A 19526-nucleotide genomic window follows, 5' to 3' on the forward strand; every position below is an offset into this window, starting at 1 on the left:
TATAGAAATAAGAACTTCTGTCCTAAGATTTATTTTCAGATTCTGTCACCTACCCTCCATCACCTGACTGCCTATATTATTACTATACGAGAAAAAGAGTTTTCTTCGTAGCATTGAAACAAAATTGGATGGAAATGCACACAAATTCTGGAAGATTCACCAATTAACAAAAGTTATTGTTCAGCAGTGTTTTGGCAGGAGTTCAGCCAACTGTATATAGAACTTGAAGATGTTTCTCCTGTAAAGACATATGCACAAATTTAAATTTTGGCCCCAAATAAAAAAATAACTGTATAATATTAATTCATGTCTAACTTGGACAAAATCTCCCAGGTGAATTCTATAATAGGAGAATTCTTAGATTCACTGGATATTTTCCACCCTTCACTTTTATGAAAATCAGATACATCTAAGCTGGTTTGAACTGGATTTTGAAATTGTTAGTTATTTGCAATAAAGAGATTTAGTGTCCTTGCCACTGAAAAATGATATATGAGATGCAAAAGTCATTATAGCCACTACACAGATAGTAAGGACAAAGGGGAAAAAAAACCCTAATTTTCTAACTGGTGGGAATAGTGAATATAAGTGGAAAGTAATTTTCTCTATTTATATTTCATTTAAAGTTAATAACTTTCACAAACAGATAAGGAAATTGATATGGTGGGGTTTTCCTGAAGCAAACTATAATATCAAAGGTTCTGATTCTGTAAAAGTTTGTCTTCCCAGCTGTTAAATGTCTCTGCTAACCTGCCTAGAGAAACCTAATTTTATTTGCAATTAAATTTAAAAATACTTGTTTATAAATATGAATGCTACATTAATTTTAGAATTATGGTGATTTTGTTGACTTTATTATACATCTATTTATTTCATTAAAATATTTGATATATCATATAAAATATATTTAAAATATTTGATATTTTAAATATTTTGTGTATCATACATCTGCTTATTTTATAATATTTTAAATATTAAACATTTGTTTTCAGCAATCCTCCCACCTCAGCCTCCCAAAGAGCTGAGATTACAGACACGAGCCATCATGCCTGTCCTTTTATGTTTATTAATATGATATGTATGGTACACAAAATATTTAAATAAATATTTTTAAAATACAGATGTAGGATATATAAAATATTTAAAATATTAGATGTATGTGAATTTATAAGAAATAATCTCCAACAATGTTGTAATATGAAATACATTCAGCAGATAGACAAAGCATATACTATTCTATGATTTGTACATAAAAGAAAGAACACTAAACACAGATATTTTGGTATACTAAATGAATATCTCTAGATAGGTACACAAATAATTGATAACAGCAGTGACCTCTAGAGAGAAGGAAGAGGCAAATGAAGTCAGGAGAACTTTTGTGTATTTGCTCATTTGCTGTATTTGAAAAATGTTTAACTAAATATAAAACATATCCAAAAATCACACATGTAGTTATATCACTCAATTTTCTCTCATTCTAAAATTGACACTCCGGAAATATAAACTATATTTTTTCCCCTGCAGTACCTCCCCGACCTCCACATTCCATAGCTTGAGCATTTCCTCCACACTATTATCACAGTTGGAGTAGAATAAAGGAGCAACATGGTCTATAATCCTATTTCCACTGCTTCCTAGCTTTCTGGCTTTGTATTTGACCATACCTCTTTGACCATTAACTTACTGATGCATAGTATGATTACCAGAATTCCTACCACATAGGGCTGTCATGAAGCTTAAATGAAAGAGCATATCTAAAATGCTTATTACAGTCTTTGGAATATAGCAGGTGCTCAAGAAATGATTGTTCTTGTGTGCTGGGCACCAATCCTAGATTATGGGGCTGCCAAGATAAAAGTGTTCCAGCTCATAAGAAGCTCACACTCTATCTACAGTGACACACAAACTTGCAGATTAAACCATAATAGATGTCTGACTCATAGTAGAATGGACAAAATATATTGAATTAATGAATTATGAAATGATATAATCTAAGTAAGTTTACACATTGTATTGTCTGGGAGGGGAGACAGAAAGCAGGCAAGGCAAATTATTAATAAATATCCTTCTCCTGGTTATTTATTTATTTATTTTGAGACAGTGTCTCTCTCTGTTACCCAGGCTGGAGTGAAGTGGCATGAGCACGGCTCACTGTAACCTCAACCTCCTAAGATCAAGCGATCCTCCTTCCTCAGCCTTCCATGTAGGTGAGACTACAGGCACACACTAACATGCCTGGCTATTTTTTTTCAGAGATGGGGTCTTACTATGTTGCCCAGACTGGTCTCAAACTTCTGGGTTCAAGCAATCCCCCCACCTTGGCCTCCCAAAGTGCTGGGATTACAGGCAGGAGCCACTATGCCTGTCCTTCTGTTTATTAATATACCAACTTATAGCTGGCTATGTTATTTACTCTTCAGCTTTTGAAATTGGTTATTTTAACAATTTAAAATTAATTTTATGGGTGAAAAAATATACTGAAATCCTGTAAGTGTCTGAATCAGGGAAGAGTATTTCCATCAGTTTTCAAAAATGCAACTCTGTTCTTTGTTATGTCTTTCCTTTCTAGAAATGGAAAATCTTATGGAATTGTGGCTTTTGAGAATCTTCCAGTTGACTTTGATGTTGGAGAAATATCAAGTATCATTTTCCTTTCTAATCAGAGTATAGTGAATGGGATGTTTCATTAAGGCTTATTCTTATACATTTAAATCTTTTGCTTTATTCAGAAAGATACGAAAACTTGACTTTGGTCAAAAAAGGGTATTTCTTTTGAAATTGGCCTTGGATTAATGTTTTAAAAAGGTATTCAGTTTTTTTCCTTTTAATTAATAGACATTTCTTAGAGTAGTTTTAGGTTTAAAGAAAAATTGAACAGAAGGTACAGAAAATTCCCATATACTCTCTCTTTCTTCACCACCCCCAAACTCATGGTTTTCCCTATTATTGACATCTTGCATTAGTTTGGTACACTTGTTACAATTGATAAACCAATATTGATACATGATTATCAATTAAAGTCCATAGTTTATATTAAGGTTCTCCCTTAATGTTGTATAATTCTATGGGTTTTGCCTAATACTAATGTCATGTATCTACCATTAGAGTCCCATACAGAATAGTTTCACTGCCTTAAAAAAATCCCGTCTGTTCCACATATGCATCCCTCCCCTCTTCCTGTTAATCTCTAACAACCACTGATCTTCTTACTACTTCCATAGTTTTGCCTTTTCCAGAATGCCATAGAGTTGGAATCACACAATATGTAGACTTTTCAGATGCCTTTTTTCACTTAGCAATAAGCATCTAAATTTCCTCCAAGTCTTTTGATGGCTTGTTAGCTCATTTCTGTTTATTACTGAATAACATTTCATTGTATAGATGTAGCACAATTTGTTATCCATTCACTTATTGGCAAATCTTAATTGTCTACAATTTTTGGCAATTATGAATAAAGTTGCTATAACATTTGTTTTCAGGTAACATATGAGTTTTCAACTCATGCGGGCAAATAACCAGGAGTGCAACTGCAAGATTGTACGGTAAGACTACGTTTAACATTGTAATAAATTAACAAACTGCCTTTCAAAGTGGCTGTACCGTTTTACATTTCACCAGCAATAAAAGAGAGTTCCAGTTGCTCCACATCATCACCAGCAAATGGTATTTTCAGTGTTTTGGATCTTAGTAGTTTAAGAGTATGATGGTATCTCATTGTTATTTAAATTTGCAATTCTCTAATGACATATAATGTTGAGCATCTTTACATATGCTTGTTTGTCATCTATACATCTTTAGTAAGGTTTGTTCAGACCTTATGCCCACTTTTTAATTTGGTTGTTTATTTTCCTTTTGTTGAGTTTTAAGGGATTTTTGTATATTTTGGATGCAAGTCCTTTAGCAGACATGTGAGTTACAAATATTTTCTCCCAATATGTGGCTTGTCTTTCCATTTTCTTAGCAGTGTCTTTTGCAGAGAAAAGGTTTTCTAAATTTAATGATGTCCAACTTAACAATTTTTACTTTATGAATTGTACTTTTGGTGTTGTATCTAAAAATTCATTGCCAATCCTAAGGTCTACCTAGAATTTTTCCTATGTCAGTTTCCAAAAACTTTATGGTTTTGCATTTTAATTTAGGTCTAGAATCCACTTTGGGTTAATTTTTGTGATAGGTATAATAAGGTCAGAGTTTCGATTTAATTTTCTTTGCATGTAGATATCTAGTTGTTCCAGCTCTATTTGCTGAAAAAATTATTCTTTCTTTATTGAATTGCCTTTGTTCCTCTGTCAAAAATGAATGGCTATTTTTAATGGCTATTGTTGTGTGGGCCTGTTTCTGGGCTTTCAGTTCTGTTCCACTAATCTATTTGTCTATACTTTTGCCAATACTACACTGTCTTGATTACTGTAGGTTTCCATTAAGCCTTGAAAGAGTAATAGTGTCAGTCCTCTGAATTTGTTCTTCTTCAGTACCATAGTGGCTATTTGGTTTTGTCTTTCCATATAAACAGAATCCATATGTTGATATCCACAAAATAAGTTGCTGGAGTTTTGATTTGGATTGTATAAAATGTATAGATCAACTAGAAAAATAACTGACCTGTTAATAATATTAAAATTTTCTTTCTATGAACATGAACTAGTTCTTCATTTATTTAGATTCCTTTGTTTTCTTTCTTTAGAGTTTTGTAGTTTTCCTCATATAGAGCTTATACATATTTTCTTAGATTTATACCTAAGTATTCAATTTTTTGGAGATTTATACCTAAGTATTTCAATTTTTTGGTGCCAATGTAAATTTTTTTTTTTTTTTTTTTGAGGCAGAGACTCGCTCTTGTCCAGGCTGGAGTGCAGTGACGTGATCATGGCTCACTGCAACCTGTGCCTCCCGGGTTCAAGCAATTCTCCTGCCTCAGCCTCCCAAATAGCTGGGATTACAGGTACCCAGCACCACACCAGGCTAATTTTTGTATTTTTTTTTTTTTTTTTAGTAGAGACAGGGTTTCACTATGTTGGCCAGGCTGGTCTCAAACTCCTGACCTCAGGTTATCCGCCTGTCTCAGCTTCCCAAAGTGCTGAGATTACAGGTATGAGCCACCACACCTGGCCGGTATTGTGTTTTGAACTCAAATTCCAACTGTTCCTTGCTGTATACAGGAAAGAAATAGACTCTTGTACATTAACCTTGTATCCTGCAACCTTGCTATAATAGCTTGTTTCAGATTTTTTGTTTGTTTTTGTCAGTTCTTTGGAATTCTCTTTTTTGCTCTTGTCCTTTGTTTTTGTATTGTCTTCCACTAATTTTCTATCTTCTTTGGTTTTAATTAAGCATTCTACCTAATTCCATTCTTCCTCCTCTCTTAACAGATCAATTATACTTTAGAAAAAAATTTTAGTGGTTGTCCTAGAGTTTGCAATATACATTTATGACTGATCCAAGTCCACTTTCAAAGAATATTATATTGCTTCACTGGTAGTACAAGTACCTTATAATAGTATTCTTAATTCCTCCATTCCATCCCTTTTAACATCGCTGTCATTTATTTCCCTTTTCCATAAAATAATCCAGAATGCATTTTTACTATAATTTTTCTGAACATACTATTATGTGTTAGATCAATTAAGAATAAGAGAAAGAAAATATTTTATTTTACCTTCATTTATTCCTTTTACAATGTTTTTCCTTTATGTGGATTCAATTTTCTGATCTGTATTATTTTTCTTCTATCTGAGAAACTTAACATTTCTTGGAAGGCAGCTCAACTGGCAACAAATTTCCTCCATTTTATTTGTCTGAGACGGCCAGACTTCCTTTTGAAGATAGAAGGATAATTTACTCTTTTACTTTTATTTTTACTCCAATGCTTTTGAAGGTTAATTTCACTGAGTACAGAATTTTAGATTGGTGATTTTTTTCTTTTAACACTTTAAGTACTTCATTTCACAATTTTCTTGCTTGCATGGTTTTTGAAAAAATGTTTGATGTAACTCTTATTGTTCCATCCCGTAAGTAAGGTGTTTTCTCCCACTCCCATATTTCCTTGCCCCCAGCCTTTTCTTTCAAGATTTTCTCTTTGTCTTTGATTTTCTGCAGCTTTGAACATATTATGCCTAGGTATAGATTTTGTAGATTTTGTTTCTTTAAGAGACAGGGTTAGGACGGGTAGGGTGGCTCATGCCTGTAATTCCAGCACTTTGGGAGGTTGAGGTGGGCGGATCACGAGGTCAAGGGACCAAGACCATACTGGCGAACATGGTGAAACCCCGTCTCTACTAATACAAAAAATTAGCTGGGCATGGTGGCGCGTACCTGTAATCCCAGCTACTCAGGAGGCTGAGGCAGGAGAATTGCCTGAACCCAGGAGGCGGAGGTTGCGGTGAGCCGAGATCGCGCCATTGCACTCCAGCCTGGGTAACGAGCGAAACTCTGTCTCAAAAAAAAAAAAAAAAAAAAAAAATACAAAAATTAGCCAGCTCATGCAATCTCTCCACCTCAGTCACCCAAGTAACTGGGACTACAGGCACATGCCACCCACTCCTGGCTAATTTTTTGTTTTTTGTAGAGACAGAGTATACGTATGTTGCCTAGGCTAGTCTCCAACTCTCCAACTCCTGGGCTCAAGTGATCCTTCCACCTTGGCCTTGAAAAGAGCTAGGATTACAGGCACGAGTCACCACACCTGGCCAGTCCAGGTGTAGTTTTTTTTTTTGTTTATCTTGGTCAGTGCTCTCTCTGAGATGCCTGGATTTGTGGTTTGATATTTGTCATTAATTTTGGAAAATTCTCAGTCATTATTTAACTATTTCTTCTTTCCTCGCTTTCTCTCTTCTCTTTTTGTACTTCCATTACAGTTAAGCTATAACTTTTGTAATTGTCTCGCACCCACAGTACTTGGGTATTCTGTTCCATCTTTTGCATTGTTTTTTGTTGTTGTTGTTTGCATTTCAGTTTTAAAAGTTTGTATTGACATATCTTCAAGCTTACTTATTCTTTTCTTGGCTATATCCAGTCTGTTGATGAGCCCATTAAAGGCATTCTTCATTAGTTCCAGTTTTTTTATTTCTAGCATTTCCTTTTTTCTTAGAGCTTCCGTATCTCTGTGTACATTATCCATGTGTTCCTGCATATTGCCCACTTTTTCCTTAGAGCCCTTTGCATATTAATCATAGTTATTTAAAATTTTGGTCTGAAATTCAAAAATCTCTGCCACGTCTGAGTCTGATTGATGTTTGGTTTGTCTCTTTCAGACTGTGTGTTTTTTGCCTTTTAGCATATTTTGTAATTTTTTGTTGTTGTTGTCATTGTTGAAAGCCAGACATGCTTTATCAGGTAAAAGGAACTTAGGTAGATGGGCCTTTAGTGTGAGGTTTCATGTTTATCTGGTTAAGAGGTAGGCTTTGTTACTGTTTGTGTTAGCTGTGGTGTCAGAAGCTAAAATTTCCTACCGTGTCCTTATTTTTGCTTCCTATGTTGTCTTTGGATGTCCCCAGAGACTCTTAAAATGGGGTCTGAGTTGTTTTTGCTGTAATGCCCCGTTATTACACAGGAGCTCTTCTGATGTGGTAGTAAGATGAGTGGGGAGAGGGGCGCATTCTACAGTCCTATGGCTAAGAGTCTTTTAATGAGCTTGAGTATTTCCCTTCTCCCATGTGGAAGGCTACAGCTGACTAGAGTTGGTAATTTCCCTTCCTCCAAATTGGTTAGCCTTTGGTAGATTCAGTTGGTTAGGCTCTGATAGAGTTTCCCTTGAGGACAGAGACGCTGTTAAGAGGCTTCTTGTTAAAAAGAAGAGAGAGCCCTCAGAGTATTTCATAATGGTTACTCCTCCCTGGCAAAAGCAGAGCAGATTTTTCTCAGATCTTTACAGTGAGAATCTGACAGGATTCCTAGAAGTGAAACTGAGGTAAGTATTGAGGTGTCTCTCAGACTGAGCCCCCTTGGAGTTTTTCAACACTTAAGCTAGTCTGCACTGAGCCTCCAGCAATTCCTCAATTACAGTTAAGTGTTCCTACTGATGTTGGCTCCAGCTGTGATATTAGCTTCAGCTTCTGGCTTCTGTGCCTGGGCTGCTGCTCCCAGTAAACTGTGATTCTCTGAAGAGCTGTGATTCTCTGTATCCATCTGTCTGCTTCTCTAGTTTTTAGGCCAATAGTTTTTCTCTAGTTTTTAGGCCAATACTTTTTCTTCTCAATTCTCTGGGAGATCTAACAAGAGTTGCTGATTTTAGTCTGTTTAGCCTTTTTTCTTGTTGTGAGAATGGGAGTGACAACTACCAAGCTCTTTACATGTTGAACAGGAAATGGGATGCCCCTTGGCATTCCTTTGTAAATTCACCTTAAAATATTTATCATAATTTAAAAGTGCTAGTATCAAATTTTCAGTCTATTTATATTCCCCCTAAACTCAGATAAATGTACATTTTATTTTGTGTATCTATGTGTGGGTTTCTTTTTGTTTTTTCAGATATAGGGTCATGCTCTGTCAAGGCTAGAGTGCAGTGGCACAATCATAGCTCTCTGCAGCCTCAAACTCCTGGGAGCAAGTGATCCTCCTGCCTCAGCCTTCAGAGTAGCTGTGACTACAGGCACTAACCACCAAGCCCAGAAAATTTTTAAAATTTTCTGTAGAGATGGGAGTTTCGCTTTGTTGCCCAGGCTGGTCTCAAACTCCTGGTCTCAAGTGATCCTCCTGCCTCAGCCTCCCAAAGTATTGGAATTACAGATACTTTGTGTTTTAATTCTTGAAAAGAAAAAACAAAAATTTTAATGCCTCTTATCTTCTAAGCACTTTCCTTCCAAACCATACACTTTTGCTGCCATTGTTCTTGTTATGAAAAGCTTAAAGAAAAAGAAACAAGGGTAATAATAGGCCAGGAATCACTTACTGAATATTAGGTCTTGTATAGTTTGATACCCTTGTGCATCTGATGCATTTCACTTCCAAAAGGCTCAATAGTCTATGTTATTTAGTAGTAATCCAAATTTCACGTTTTACCTAGCCTCCTGATTCACTGCCCAATTTCCTACTAAATATGGGCTAGGGGTCAATGGCGTCCTTTGCAAGTAATCTTGTAGTCTACTCAGAAAGTTCTGCAAAGTTAGAAGGTGATTAAATGACTGTTAAGATACATTAACATAGTAATAACCTAAATGTATTTATTAAGTGGTTGCAAAGAGGGGGATTTAAAATTTTATCCCATGTGAAATTTTCCTTTTCTGTGTCTGTTATTTAATAGGTTTGAATTAGGGGATACTATTTGGTGCCTTTGTAATTATATGAACATTAGTTGACTGAATATTACCACTTTCTATGATATTTATATTTGTATATACACATATATACATATGTATACACTACTTTCCTCTCCATGTTCATATTTATATTTGTGTATTCACATATATTCATAAAAATATATTTTATACATTTTTGACAAGGAAAATTAAGTTTAGGTCAAATTTAATGAATATTCAAAAATAACTTTTGTTGATCAAATTATTATTCTGCTTTAAACTTTTGAAATGATCCAAAAAATTTTTAAATGACTTAGGTTTGCTATTACAAAATGCTTGCCTTTTGATGTCACAAACATTATATACTATAGTCACTGGCCAGAGAGAATTGCTGTAAGTGTAATGAAAAGAGAAATGATTGATGAGCAGCTATGCTCATAAATGAGGGTGAGAACACCATGGGCAGTTCCAAAGCTGAAAAAAGAAAATATATGTGGATTTATATTAACATAATTGGTATTCTTGGATAGTTAAAAATGGCTAAACTGTAGCAGAAGCCCAAGTAATTACTGTTAACAGAGGCATAAATTTGCGGGCAATAATAATAATAGGCCAGGCATGGTGGCTCATGCCTGTAATCCCTGCACTTTGGGAAGCCAAGGCAGGCAGATCACCTGAGATAAGGAGTTCAAGACCAGCCAGGCCAACATGATGAAACCTCGTCTCTACTAAAAATATAAAAATTATCTGGGTGTGGTGGTGGGCACCTGTCATCCCAGCTACTTTGGAGGCTGAGGCAGGAGAATCACTTGAACCTGGGAGCAGAGTTGCAGTGAGCTGAGATCGCACCACTGCACTCCAGCCTGGGGGACAGAGCAAGACTCCATCTCAAAATAATAATAATAATAACGCCACCCACAATACTAACATTTACTGAGTGCTTACTATGCACCAGATATTGTTCTAAGTGTATACATATTATCTCATCTAACCATCCATAATACTGTGGTATAGACACTTTTATATCCATTTTATAAATAAGTAAACTGAGGTATGGAGATATTAAATGACTTGCCAATAAGTTTCAAAGCCTGTGTATAAGCTCACTCTTGATTCTGGAGTCAGTATTCTTAACATAGTATCTTCAGAATGTTAAACTAAAAGATTTGTAATTTACAGAATTAGTCTTTCCACAATTAAAAAAGAAATTATGAGTAATTATTTTGAGTTCTCTTCAGGCATTTCCCATAGTTCTTTTCAAGATATAATACATATCCTTTAGTGTTGTAGATCTGATAAACAAAAGTATCACGAAGATCAAAGTTTTTTTTAAAGAGATGGAGTCTCGTTAGGTTGCCTAGGCTGGAAACTCCCTAGGCTGGCACTCCCAGCCTCAAGGAATCCTCCAGCCTCACCCCGCTCAGTAGCTGGAAACATCCTGTTGGCTAGGTCAATGTTTAATCATATCTTTATAGGTCTACTGACCAGTTAAAAAGAGGTGCTGTATACATTGGTTGTTGTCAGAGTTTGATGCCTTTATATAGGCCATTGTTTTTACATGCTAATACAATTGAAAGCCACTACAGATTATCTATATTTACATCCCAAAGCTAGGTTTTAACAAGAAACTCATAAGGCAAAGGTGAGAAGTAAAATAATTTAGTGTCAAGTGGAGATATATTTGCAACCCTCCTTGGTTGAGCTCAAAATATATTTTTTACTTTTAAAAGACAGGCTTGAAGTTTATGCCTCCAAAGACAAAAGTGATTATTTTATTTAGTAGCTTGCAAAATTGCCAAAGGCCATTTTTTTTCCACTAAATTTGGTTTATACGCTTATTAAAGTCATTTATACCTATTTGTAACTGCTTAACATAGTTTCAGATTTTAAGATTTCCCTGCAACTTCATTTCCCCTGAGGTTTACAGCAAGAGAAGTCAGTTTTTATTTTTAATTGCATTTATTCAGTAATTAAACTCCACCACAGAAAAACTTAGTGGACAAGGAGAGTTCCCCTGTGTTCCATGGCAGAGTGCGGTACGTAACACTGACCCGTGGTTAGGTAACCTAACAAGGAAAGACCTCGTTGTAACACATCTCAGCAATGAGACCAATGGAAGGGCTTGCTGCCACGAGGCGAAGTCTGCTTTTTTGAACAGGGAACTCATCAGAGTTGGGCGGCAATCCTGCCCAGCACTGCGGTGGAAGAGAAAGAGAGAGGGAGCCTTACATTACTGCACCAAGAGTAGGAAAATACGATGCAGGTTTGGGACCTGGCAACTGAAATCTCTTCTCAGCAGCGCCTCCCAAAGCCGGCCACCGCCTTCCTTAGGAGAAAGCGCAGAATCCCCAGACCCGGGCTGAGCCGCGCCCGCAGCTCTTTTCTCTTTCCTCCGCAGCTAAACACAGACGAGCACGTGAGCGGGGCAGCGCGTCCCAGCTGTGCCTCAGCTGACCGCCTCCTGATTGGCTGAGAGCGACGTGGGCTGGGGTGGGGACTGGCCGCCTGCGTCGCTCGCCATTGGCTTTCGGGGAACCCGCCTCAACCTCAGGTGAGGCGGGCCTGCGGGAGCGCGCGCCGGCCGGGGCAGGCGGCGGGCGCGCTCCCGCCCGCTCTCCCCTCCCCGCGCGCTGGAGCGCGCCTCCGCCCTTGCCCGCCCCCTGCTGCTGCTTCAGCTCCTCAGTGCACAGAGCTGCCTCGTCTGAGGGGACGCGAGGATCACCCTCGCCGTCGCTTCGGCCAGTGCGTCGGGCTGGGCCCTGACAAGCCGCCTGAGGAAAGGCTCGGAGCCTGGCCCGGACCCCGGCGATTGCCGCCCACTTCTCTTCCTTCTGATCTCACGAGCGGTTTCCCGCCTTGCACCTCCACCCCTGGACTTGCCTTTCCTTCTCTCTCCGCGTGTGGAGGGAGCCAGCGCTGAGGCCGGAGCGAGCCGGGGGGCTGCCCGCCGTGAAGGCGCGCGGGGACCGATTCACCATGGAGGGCGCCAGCGGCGCGAACGACAAGAAAAAGTAAGCCCATTCCCTCGGCCGGCCGCCTTCACCGGCGCCCCCGCCCGCCGGCCCGCCCTGGGCTCCCGGGCCGGCCTCGGTGTTCCTGGGGGTGGGGGGGCAGCCTTTTTGTTTCTGCTGCTTCTCCTTTCCCCTCTTTTTCCCCCAACCTCGCCGGCCGGGCTCCCCCGCTGTCCACGTCGCCATCTTGTCGTGGGGGGTGGGAGACGCCTCGAAAGTGCTTTCAGGGGCCAGGGTCTGAGCCCTGCTCGCCCTCCCCTCCGGCCGAGGGGGCCTCGCGCCGCCCACCTACCCGCCTCAGAAACCAAGCCTGCTCTGTGGCCCCATCCGGAGGGGACTTTACCCAGCCCAAAAACCCTGAGAAGAGAAATGAGCTGCAGCTCGGTCGTCGCGGTTTGCACCCGGAGCTTCCGCTCCTTCCCGCCCCCATCCTCTCCGGTTCCATTGAAAACTCGGCCCTGGGGCGGACCCTGCACGCTGGTCCTGGCTTCCCTGTGGGCTCCCGGCCCTGAGTTCCGGACCGAAGGACTCGCGTGGTCGGATGCGATCTTGTCCTGTGGCTGTCCAGCCGTCGCGGGTGTCTTTGCCTTTGTGCATTAAGGGATTTGCCGCGATGGCCTTAAGATGCGAACTTTTTAGTTTGCACGTGCAGGTTTTGTTTCGTTTTGTTTTAATCGCCTTGAAAAACTTGCCTAGACCCAGAGTCAGAGTAACGGGAATTTAGGGAAATAGCCACATTTTAAAGAGAACTTCGGAATTGGATACTTGTGTTCATATCACCTGTCACGACAACGCAGATATTATAAATGAATGTATGCCTCATTCATTCTTGAAATAGTGAAAATGTAGGGACTGATTAAATGTAGGCAGTTTTAGTGATATTGAAGAAAAAGCATATGATGAGTTAATGAAATGCGGCACTAAAATGTTGCAAAAATTTTGGAATTCTGTCTCATTTTTCTGAAATTGAAGTATATTAAAGGAAAACCTTCAACATATATCCAAAGTAAATAATCACTCGGTTAGAACTGAATCGGAGTTTTATAAATCACCTTGAAGTTTGAGTCTAAGGGGTACATTACAGATTAAAAATTGTGATTTGGACCAGTGGTATTAAGAGCAGACTTCCCCATCCCTCTCACACACACACACACACACACACACACACAAAATTTTGTCCACTTTGGTATTTAAACTTTTAAGGAAATCATTTTAAGGAATTGAAGATTTAGAGTAAGAGTTTTGGTTAGTAGACTGGCTTTGCTGGTAAATCCTTCCACTCTTCTGGGAGAGAGATTAATTTCCCTAATCAGTATCAGCAGAAGATAAACTTGTTTATATTCTTGCTGTTTTGTAGATCCCTTCTCCTGGTTCCTCTTCAATAGAATGTTAAATTTTCAGTTTGTATACACTAGAGAAGGCACTTATAAAATTCAAAAAGTGAGCGGACAGGTCTAGATTAGTTGCAAGAGTTACTAGGAATTAATTGCAGTTTATTTTGCGGAGGTGATTACAGTGCTTTTCATGAAATGATGAAGCTGCTATATTGTAAACCTAAGGCAGATTACCTCTCTATAGTGCCAATTTTCTGTCCTTATTGTATATTGAACCATACTTAATACAATGCATTAAATTATTCACCAGTCACTTCCTTTTTATATACAGTATCGAACTCATTTCTTTGCCATTCATCAGTTCAGAATATCAGAAGCAGCTTTGAAATGAGTGAATAAATAAATTAGCTACTGTTCATCAACCCCAATTCTAAATGAGTTCTTAGATTTTCCTGAGCCCATCTGTTACTTCAGAATGTTCTCATTTGAAAAGTTAGAACCTTGGACTGGATGGACTCACATTTCTTAATATAGAAGTTCTTGATATAACTGAGAAATTAAGTTAAACACTTAATAAGTGGTGGTTACTCAGCACTTTTAGATGCTATTTATAATAGATGACCTTTTCTAACTAATTTACAGTTTTTTGAAAGATAACGGAGGTTAGGGGATGGGGATTTTCTTCATGCAGTTTTTTTTTTTTTTTTTTTTTTTTTTGTTTTTCCATTTGAAATGAGCTCCCAATGTCGGAGTTTGGGAAGAAATTTGTCTCTTTAAGAGAAGGTCTAGAAACTCAAAACCTGTAGAACTGGAAGAAATCAGAATAGAAAATGGGTATGGTTATAATATTACAGATTTAACATAGGACTTTTCATGTGGGTTCCTTGTTATAGGGGCTGGACTTTAATAGCACGTGTATTTTGATTTTTAGATTTGTAAAGGAATGTCAAGAAAGTAATGATTCTGTTTCAGGCTTCAGGCCAGACCCCTTCAAAGTTTTCCAAAACAAGTAGTTACTGAATCATTAAAGTAAAATTTCTGAGAATAGATATTCCTTAATTTCCTTCTTTAATGTTGGCCATTAAAAGTCAAGAGGCTCTTTCATTTATTAGCAAACTTTTCTCCTTAGAATTCTATTTTGATTTTCCTTTTGTTTGAGGAAGCAGCATATAATGGTTAAGAGCATAGGATCTGGAGTCAGATACCTCTGCGTTAAGGGTCCCAGCCCTTCACTGGTGAGCTTGAGCAAGTTACTGAATGCCTCTGAGCTGTTTTCCTCCTTTTGAAATGATAAGAATAGCAGCCATCTGAGCAGTTATTGTAAAGATTAAATGAGATAATGCATATAAAGCAGTTCGTTGCCTGGAATAGGAGTCTTGGTGACACTGTGTACTTGAAAATAGATGTTACCTGTTAACATTGTGGTTTAAACTTCCACAATTCTTAGAACTCTTTTTTGCTAGTCCTTCCAGCTATTTCCTTTAGTTTCTTTTCTGTGTCTTCATGCATCTTTTCTATCTTCTGAAAGTGAAAAGACTAACATTGGATCCAGAGCTTTAAAGGACTTTTTCCCTGCTAAAATGGGCAAAAAGAGTACATCCTTGGGTTATGTTGGCATCTAGCATGAGTTATTTTTCTTGAGCATCTGATCTACTCTGTATTCTAGGCCTCCTCCTTCAGAATTCCTCACCCCTGCGTTTTCTCCCCAAATAGAATACTTTGAATTTACTCTGGACTCTAGAGTCAAACATACACAGTATTCTAGTCTTACTGTTCATTTAAGCAAGATAGATGCAAGACACTGCACTTAACTTAATACATTTTTTGTCTTGATGCCAAAGTTTAGACTATTTTATAAAAATTAACCTTTGTGAGATAATGAGTTGATAAAATATTCTCAGTAAAGCCCCTATATGGTAGAAAAACTGTCCTTTGAATTTCTCCAGAGTTGAGACCATTGGGTTCCATCTGAAGGCAAGGCCTCAACGTTGTGTTACTGGTCTGAGTTTTGTGGTTCAGTTTGTGGGAAGTCTATATTAGTGCACTCTTCCACACGTGTATTTACTGAGCTATCAAGTTATTTTAGACCTAGAAAGTATTGGAGTTCATTCCTATGGTCCATTGCAGAGCACCTTGTGGAGTTTGGAGAATGTCAGCCTTTCTGCCTGTTAACTTCCATTGTCATTCCTTTTAACACATTGTCTTTCCTTTTAAAGCGTTGTCTATGGCTCTAATGGTGTCTGGGTTCAGGGTTTCGAGTTCGTCGGTACATTCTATTGTTGTATATCAAGAGTGGTGTATAGAAAGCTGAGGGGGATTAATTACCCTTTGGACTTATTGTATTTTTCCTGAAGAACTCAAAATAGTTTATGATGTTTGGTGGTGAAATTAAAAATTGTTGTGCATGGATGTTAAAGATTGGGTTAAATTACTGTGTGTTCATAGATGCCTTCTCTTAATATAATTTTTAAAAATTTAGATACTTGCAATACAGTATCCCTTTATCTAAGATTAACATAAGTCCGTTTCTTAACCAGAAGAAAATAATCTAAATTTAAATGTGTTGTTGGATGAGTTTCCAATCAAAAAATTCATTTTTTAAACTTTATGACTAGTTATCCAGTGGGTGGATTTTACCCAGTGTGTGTATGTGTTGTTTTCTGCTTAACTCTGAAAGGTTAGAAAGAGAATTTGAAAGTAAGACAAGCCAACCTTCTTGTTGCTCAGTATTTTTGGTAAAAATATGGTGAGAATGTTTAAATTAACCATAGGCTTTGGAATTTTAAAAATAATTATATCTCTTGGTCTCCGGACACATCAAGAATTAACTATTTTGTATATGCATTGAGTATTCATGTTCATGCTTTCTTCAGTAGAAATTTATAAACCCGTATCTACTTGTCAGACATGATCCCTTTAGAGAAATCTAGTATCTAAAACCTGAATTTATAAAACAAAATTAAACATTCTTGTTTCATAAAAACAGAAATTGTGATTACCTCATGGCTTTTCTTTATAGCTTTTTATTGTTTTTTTAAAATTGTAGTTTTAAAACATTAACATAAAATTTACCATCTTAACCATTTTTAAGTGTACCATTCAGTAGTATTAAGTATATTCATTCGCATTGTACAACTAACCTCCAGAACTTTTTCATCTTGCAAAGCCGAAACCATACCCATTAAACAACTCCCAATTTCCCCCTCTCCTCAGCCTCTGGCAACCACCATTCTACTTTGTTTCTGCAAATTTAACTAATCTAGATACCTCATATAAATAGAATCATAGGGTTTTAATATTTTTGTGATGGGCTTATTTCACTTAGTGTAATGTCCTCAGGGTTCATCCATGTTGTAGCATGCGTCAGAATTTCCTTCCTTTTTGAGTCTGAGCAATATTCCATTGTATGTATATACCATATTTTTCTCCATTCATCCATCAGTGGACACACTTGGGTTGATTTCACGTCTTGGTTATTGTGCTGCAGTGAATATGGATCTGCAAATCTCTTTGAAGCTTTCACTTCTTTTGGTTATATATCCAGAAGAGGGATGCTGGATCATATGGTAACCCTTTTTAATTTTCAAGGAACCACCTTATTGTTTTCTATAGCAGTCGTACCAGTTTACATTCCTACCAACAGCGCACAAGGGTTCCTATTTCTCCACATCCTTCTAAACACTCTCTCTCTCTCTCTTTCTCTCTCTCTCTCTCTCTCTATCTCCCTCTATCTCCATAGTAGCCATCTAATATGTTGAGGTGATTGTTTTTAAGGGCTTGTTTATGGGTAATTAACCAACTGAAAGCTAACTTCAGTTTGCCAGTGGAAGCTTTAACAGAAAGAAGATTAAATACCTCTAAAATGAGAATTAAATTTTTCTAGTTACTTAGATTTGGTCTGCCAGTACTTTTTCACAGAAATACTTTTTGGGTAAAATAGTGTACACCTGTTCTATTGTTGATAAAGCCAATTAATTAGGAAATTTGTTCTCAAAGATTTAAAACAATAATTGAAATAATGTATTTTTATTAAAAACTGTTTGCAGGATGTTAGCTTTCAGCTGTTCTGGTGATCTCAATTGTTAGTTATTAGTGTTTTTTTATTTTAAAATTTCACTTGGTTACAGTTTTAGCCATGAAGATTATTTCAGTGTATGATTTTGAAAATTTATTGTCTTGCAAATGGGAAAATGTAGTGATGGAACATAGCTTACTATAGTTCTTTACTTGCTTGAAAAGTCACAATATATTTAGGCAAATTAATTTGAAAGTGTCTAGTATTTAATATTGCAATTTTCACTCCTTAAGGACAGGTCCCTTGTGTTCCCCCCTTTTTTTTCCCCAAGTAGTTTGGGAGGATTTATTTTTCCAACTGAAAAATACTGTGGTTAAAAGTAAACATAAGGTTTAAAGGGGAAAGTTGAAGTCTTTGAAGGTTTGGATATGTTTCTGTTCTTATAAGTCTTGTAAATTCAGATGCTAAGCATATTTCTTTAAAATGATTTCTACTCTCCCCCTTTCCATTATAAAACTGGATATGTTTCAATGGACAAAATCCCAAATAGACTGAATTTGAAATCGGTGGGCTTGGCGCTGTGGATAACCTGAGATCAGGAGTTTGAGACCAGCCTGGCCAACATGGTGAAAGCCCCATCTCTACTAGAAATACAAAAAAATTAGCCGGGGCATGGTGGTGGGTGCCAGTAATCCTAGCTACTTGGGAGACTGAGACAGGAGAATTGCTTGAACCCGGAAGGCATGGGTTGCAGTGAACCAAGATCACACCACTGCACTCCAGCCTGGGCAAAAGAGCAAGACTCTGTTTCAAAACAGTAGAAAAAGAAATTTGTGGTATGAACACTGGTACATGCTGTACACAGTGAGCTCTTAATAAGTATTTGAATTAACAAATGAAACAATGAATAATTGAACAAAGAGAATGCAGAAAAACATTTTAAGTTTTTTAAAAGGTTTCTTTAGAAGTTATCATTGTCCACTCTACTCCTGTGTCCTACTTTTCATAGGAATATTTCTTAAACTTGGGAATTTCTTATTCTACACTAGAACTTTCAGGCATGGTAGCTCATGCATATAATTCCAGCACTTTGAGAGGCCAAGGTGGACGGATCACCTGAGAACAGAGAGTTTGAGATCAGAGAGTTTGAGACCAGCCTGGCCAACATGGAGAAAGCCATCTCTACTAAAAATTCAAAAATTAGCCAGGCGTGGTGGCAGGCACCTGTAATCCCAGCTACTTGGGAGGCTGAGGCAGGAGAATGACTTGAACCGGGGAGACGGAGATTGCATTGAACCGAGATCACGCCATTGCACTCCAGCCTGGGCTACAAGAGCGAAACTCCATCTCAAAAAACAAAAAAAAAAAAGAAGAACTTCCTTGAATCTCGAATTTTAATTTTTAGTACCTTTTTTTTTATATTTACAGTATCTATTAGAAGTAGACTTGAAAACATATTTTGTTAATAAACACAGCTATGTAACAAATACTCTACCTTGAAAGTAACTCAGTGTCCTATATTTCAAGGTATATAAAAAGTTAGTGCCTTTTAATTCTATATATTTGGAACACTGAGTACAAAAAGTTTACTAAGAGAGACTTCTGTATGTGGCTGTAGAAAATCAGCTAGGTAAATGTGTGGAAAGTATTTTTCTCCTTGTTTCATCTTTAGCAAACATTTATTAAATTTGTGTGTGTGTGTGTGTGTGTGTGTGTGTGTGTGTGTATCATAGTAGTTAAGAGAACACTTTCTAGAACCTGAATGCCAGAAATTCCACTGCGTACCACGGGGTAAAATACTTAACTTTTCTGTGCCTTGCTTTTCTGTGTTGTAAGGATAAAGAGAGAGCGAGAAAGGAGTAGGGGGGGAGAGAGAGTGTGTGTCACTTAACGGTATATCACACATAAACATAATATAAATGATAGCTGT

The 19526-nt window shown here is 37.7% G+C and overlaps 1 protein-coding gene across 4 annotated transcripts in view; it reads left to right on the top strand.

Annotated features, from left to right (window-relative positions):
- Positions 1–3489: 3489 nt before the first annotated feature.
- The window catches only part of HIF1A (hypoxia inducible factor 1 subunit alpha), a 65017-nt gene continuing 48980 nt past the window's right edge, over positions 3490–19526 (top strand). Inside the window, exon 1 of one of the 4 annotated variants that reach the window (XM_012439652.2) lies at positions 3490–3545. In XM_012439652.2, the coding sequence (XP_012295075.2) occupies positions 3490–3545 (56 nt within the window). Of the gene's footprint in view, positions 3546–11917; positions 12248–14153; positions 14416–19526 lie in introns of those variants that run through there. The other 3 variants (XM_012439653.2, XM_021675064.2, XM_021675065.2) reach the window with 3 other exon arrangements.

The sequence above is a fragment of the Aotus nancymaae genome, unplaced genomic scaffold, assembly GCF_030222135.1.
Source record: "Aotus nancymaae isolate 86718 unplaced genomic scaffold, 86718_ANA_hifiasm-v0.15.2.pri h1tg000011l, whole genome shotgun sequence".
NCBI lineage: Eukaryota > Metazoa > Chordata > Mammalia > Primates > Aotidae > Aotus > Aotus nancymaae.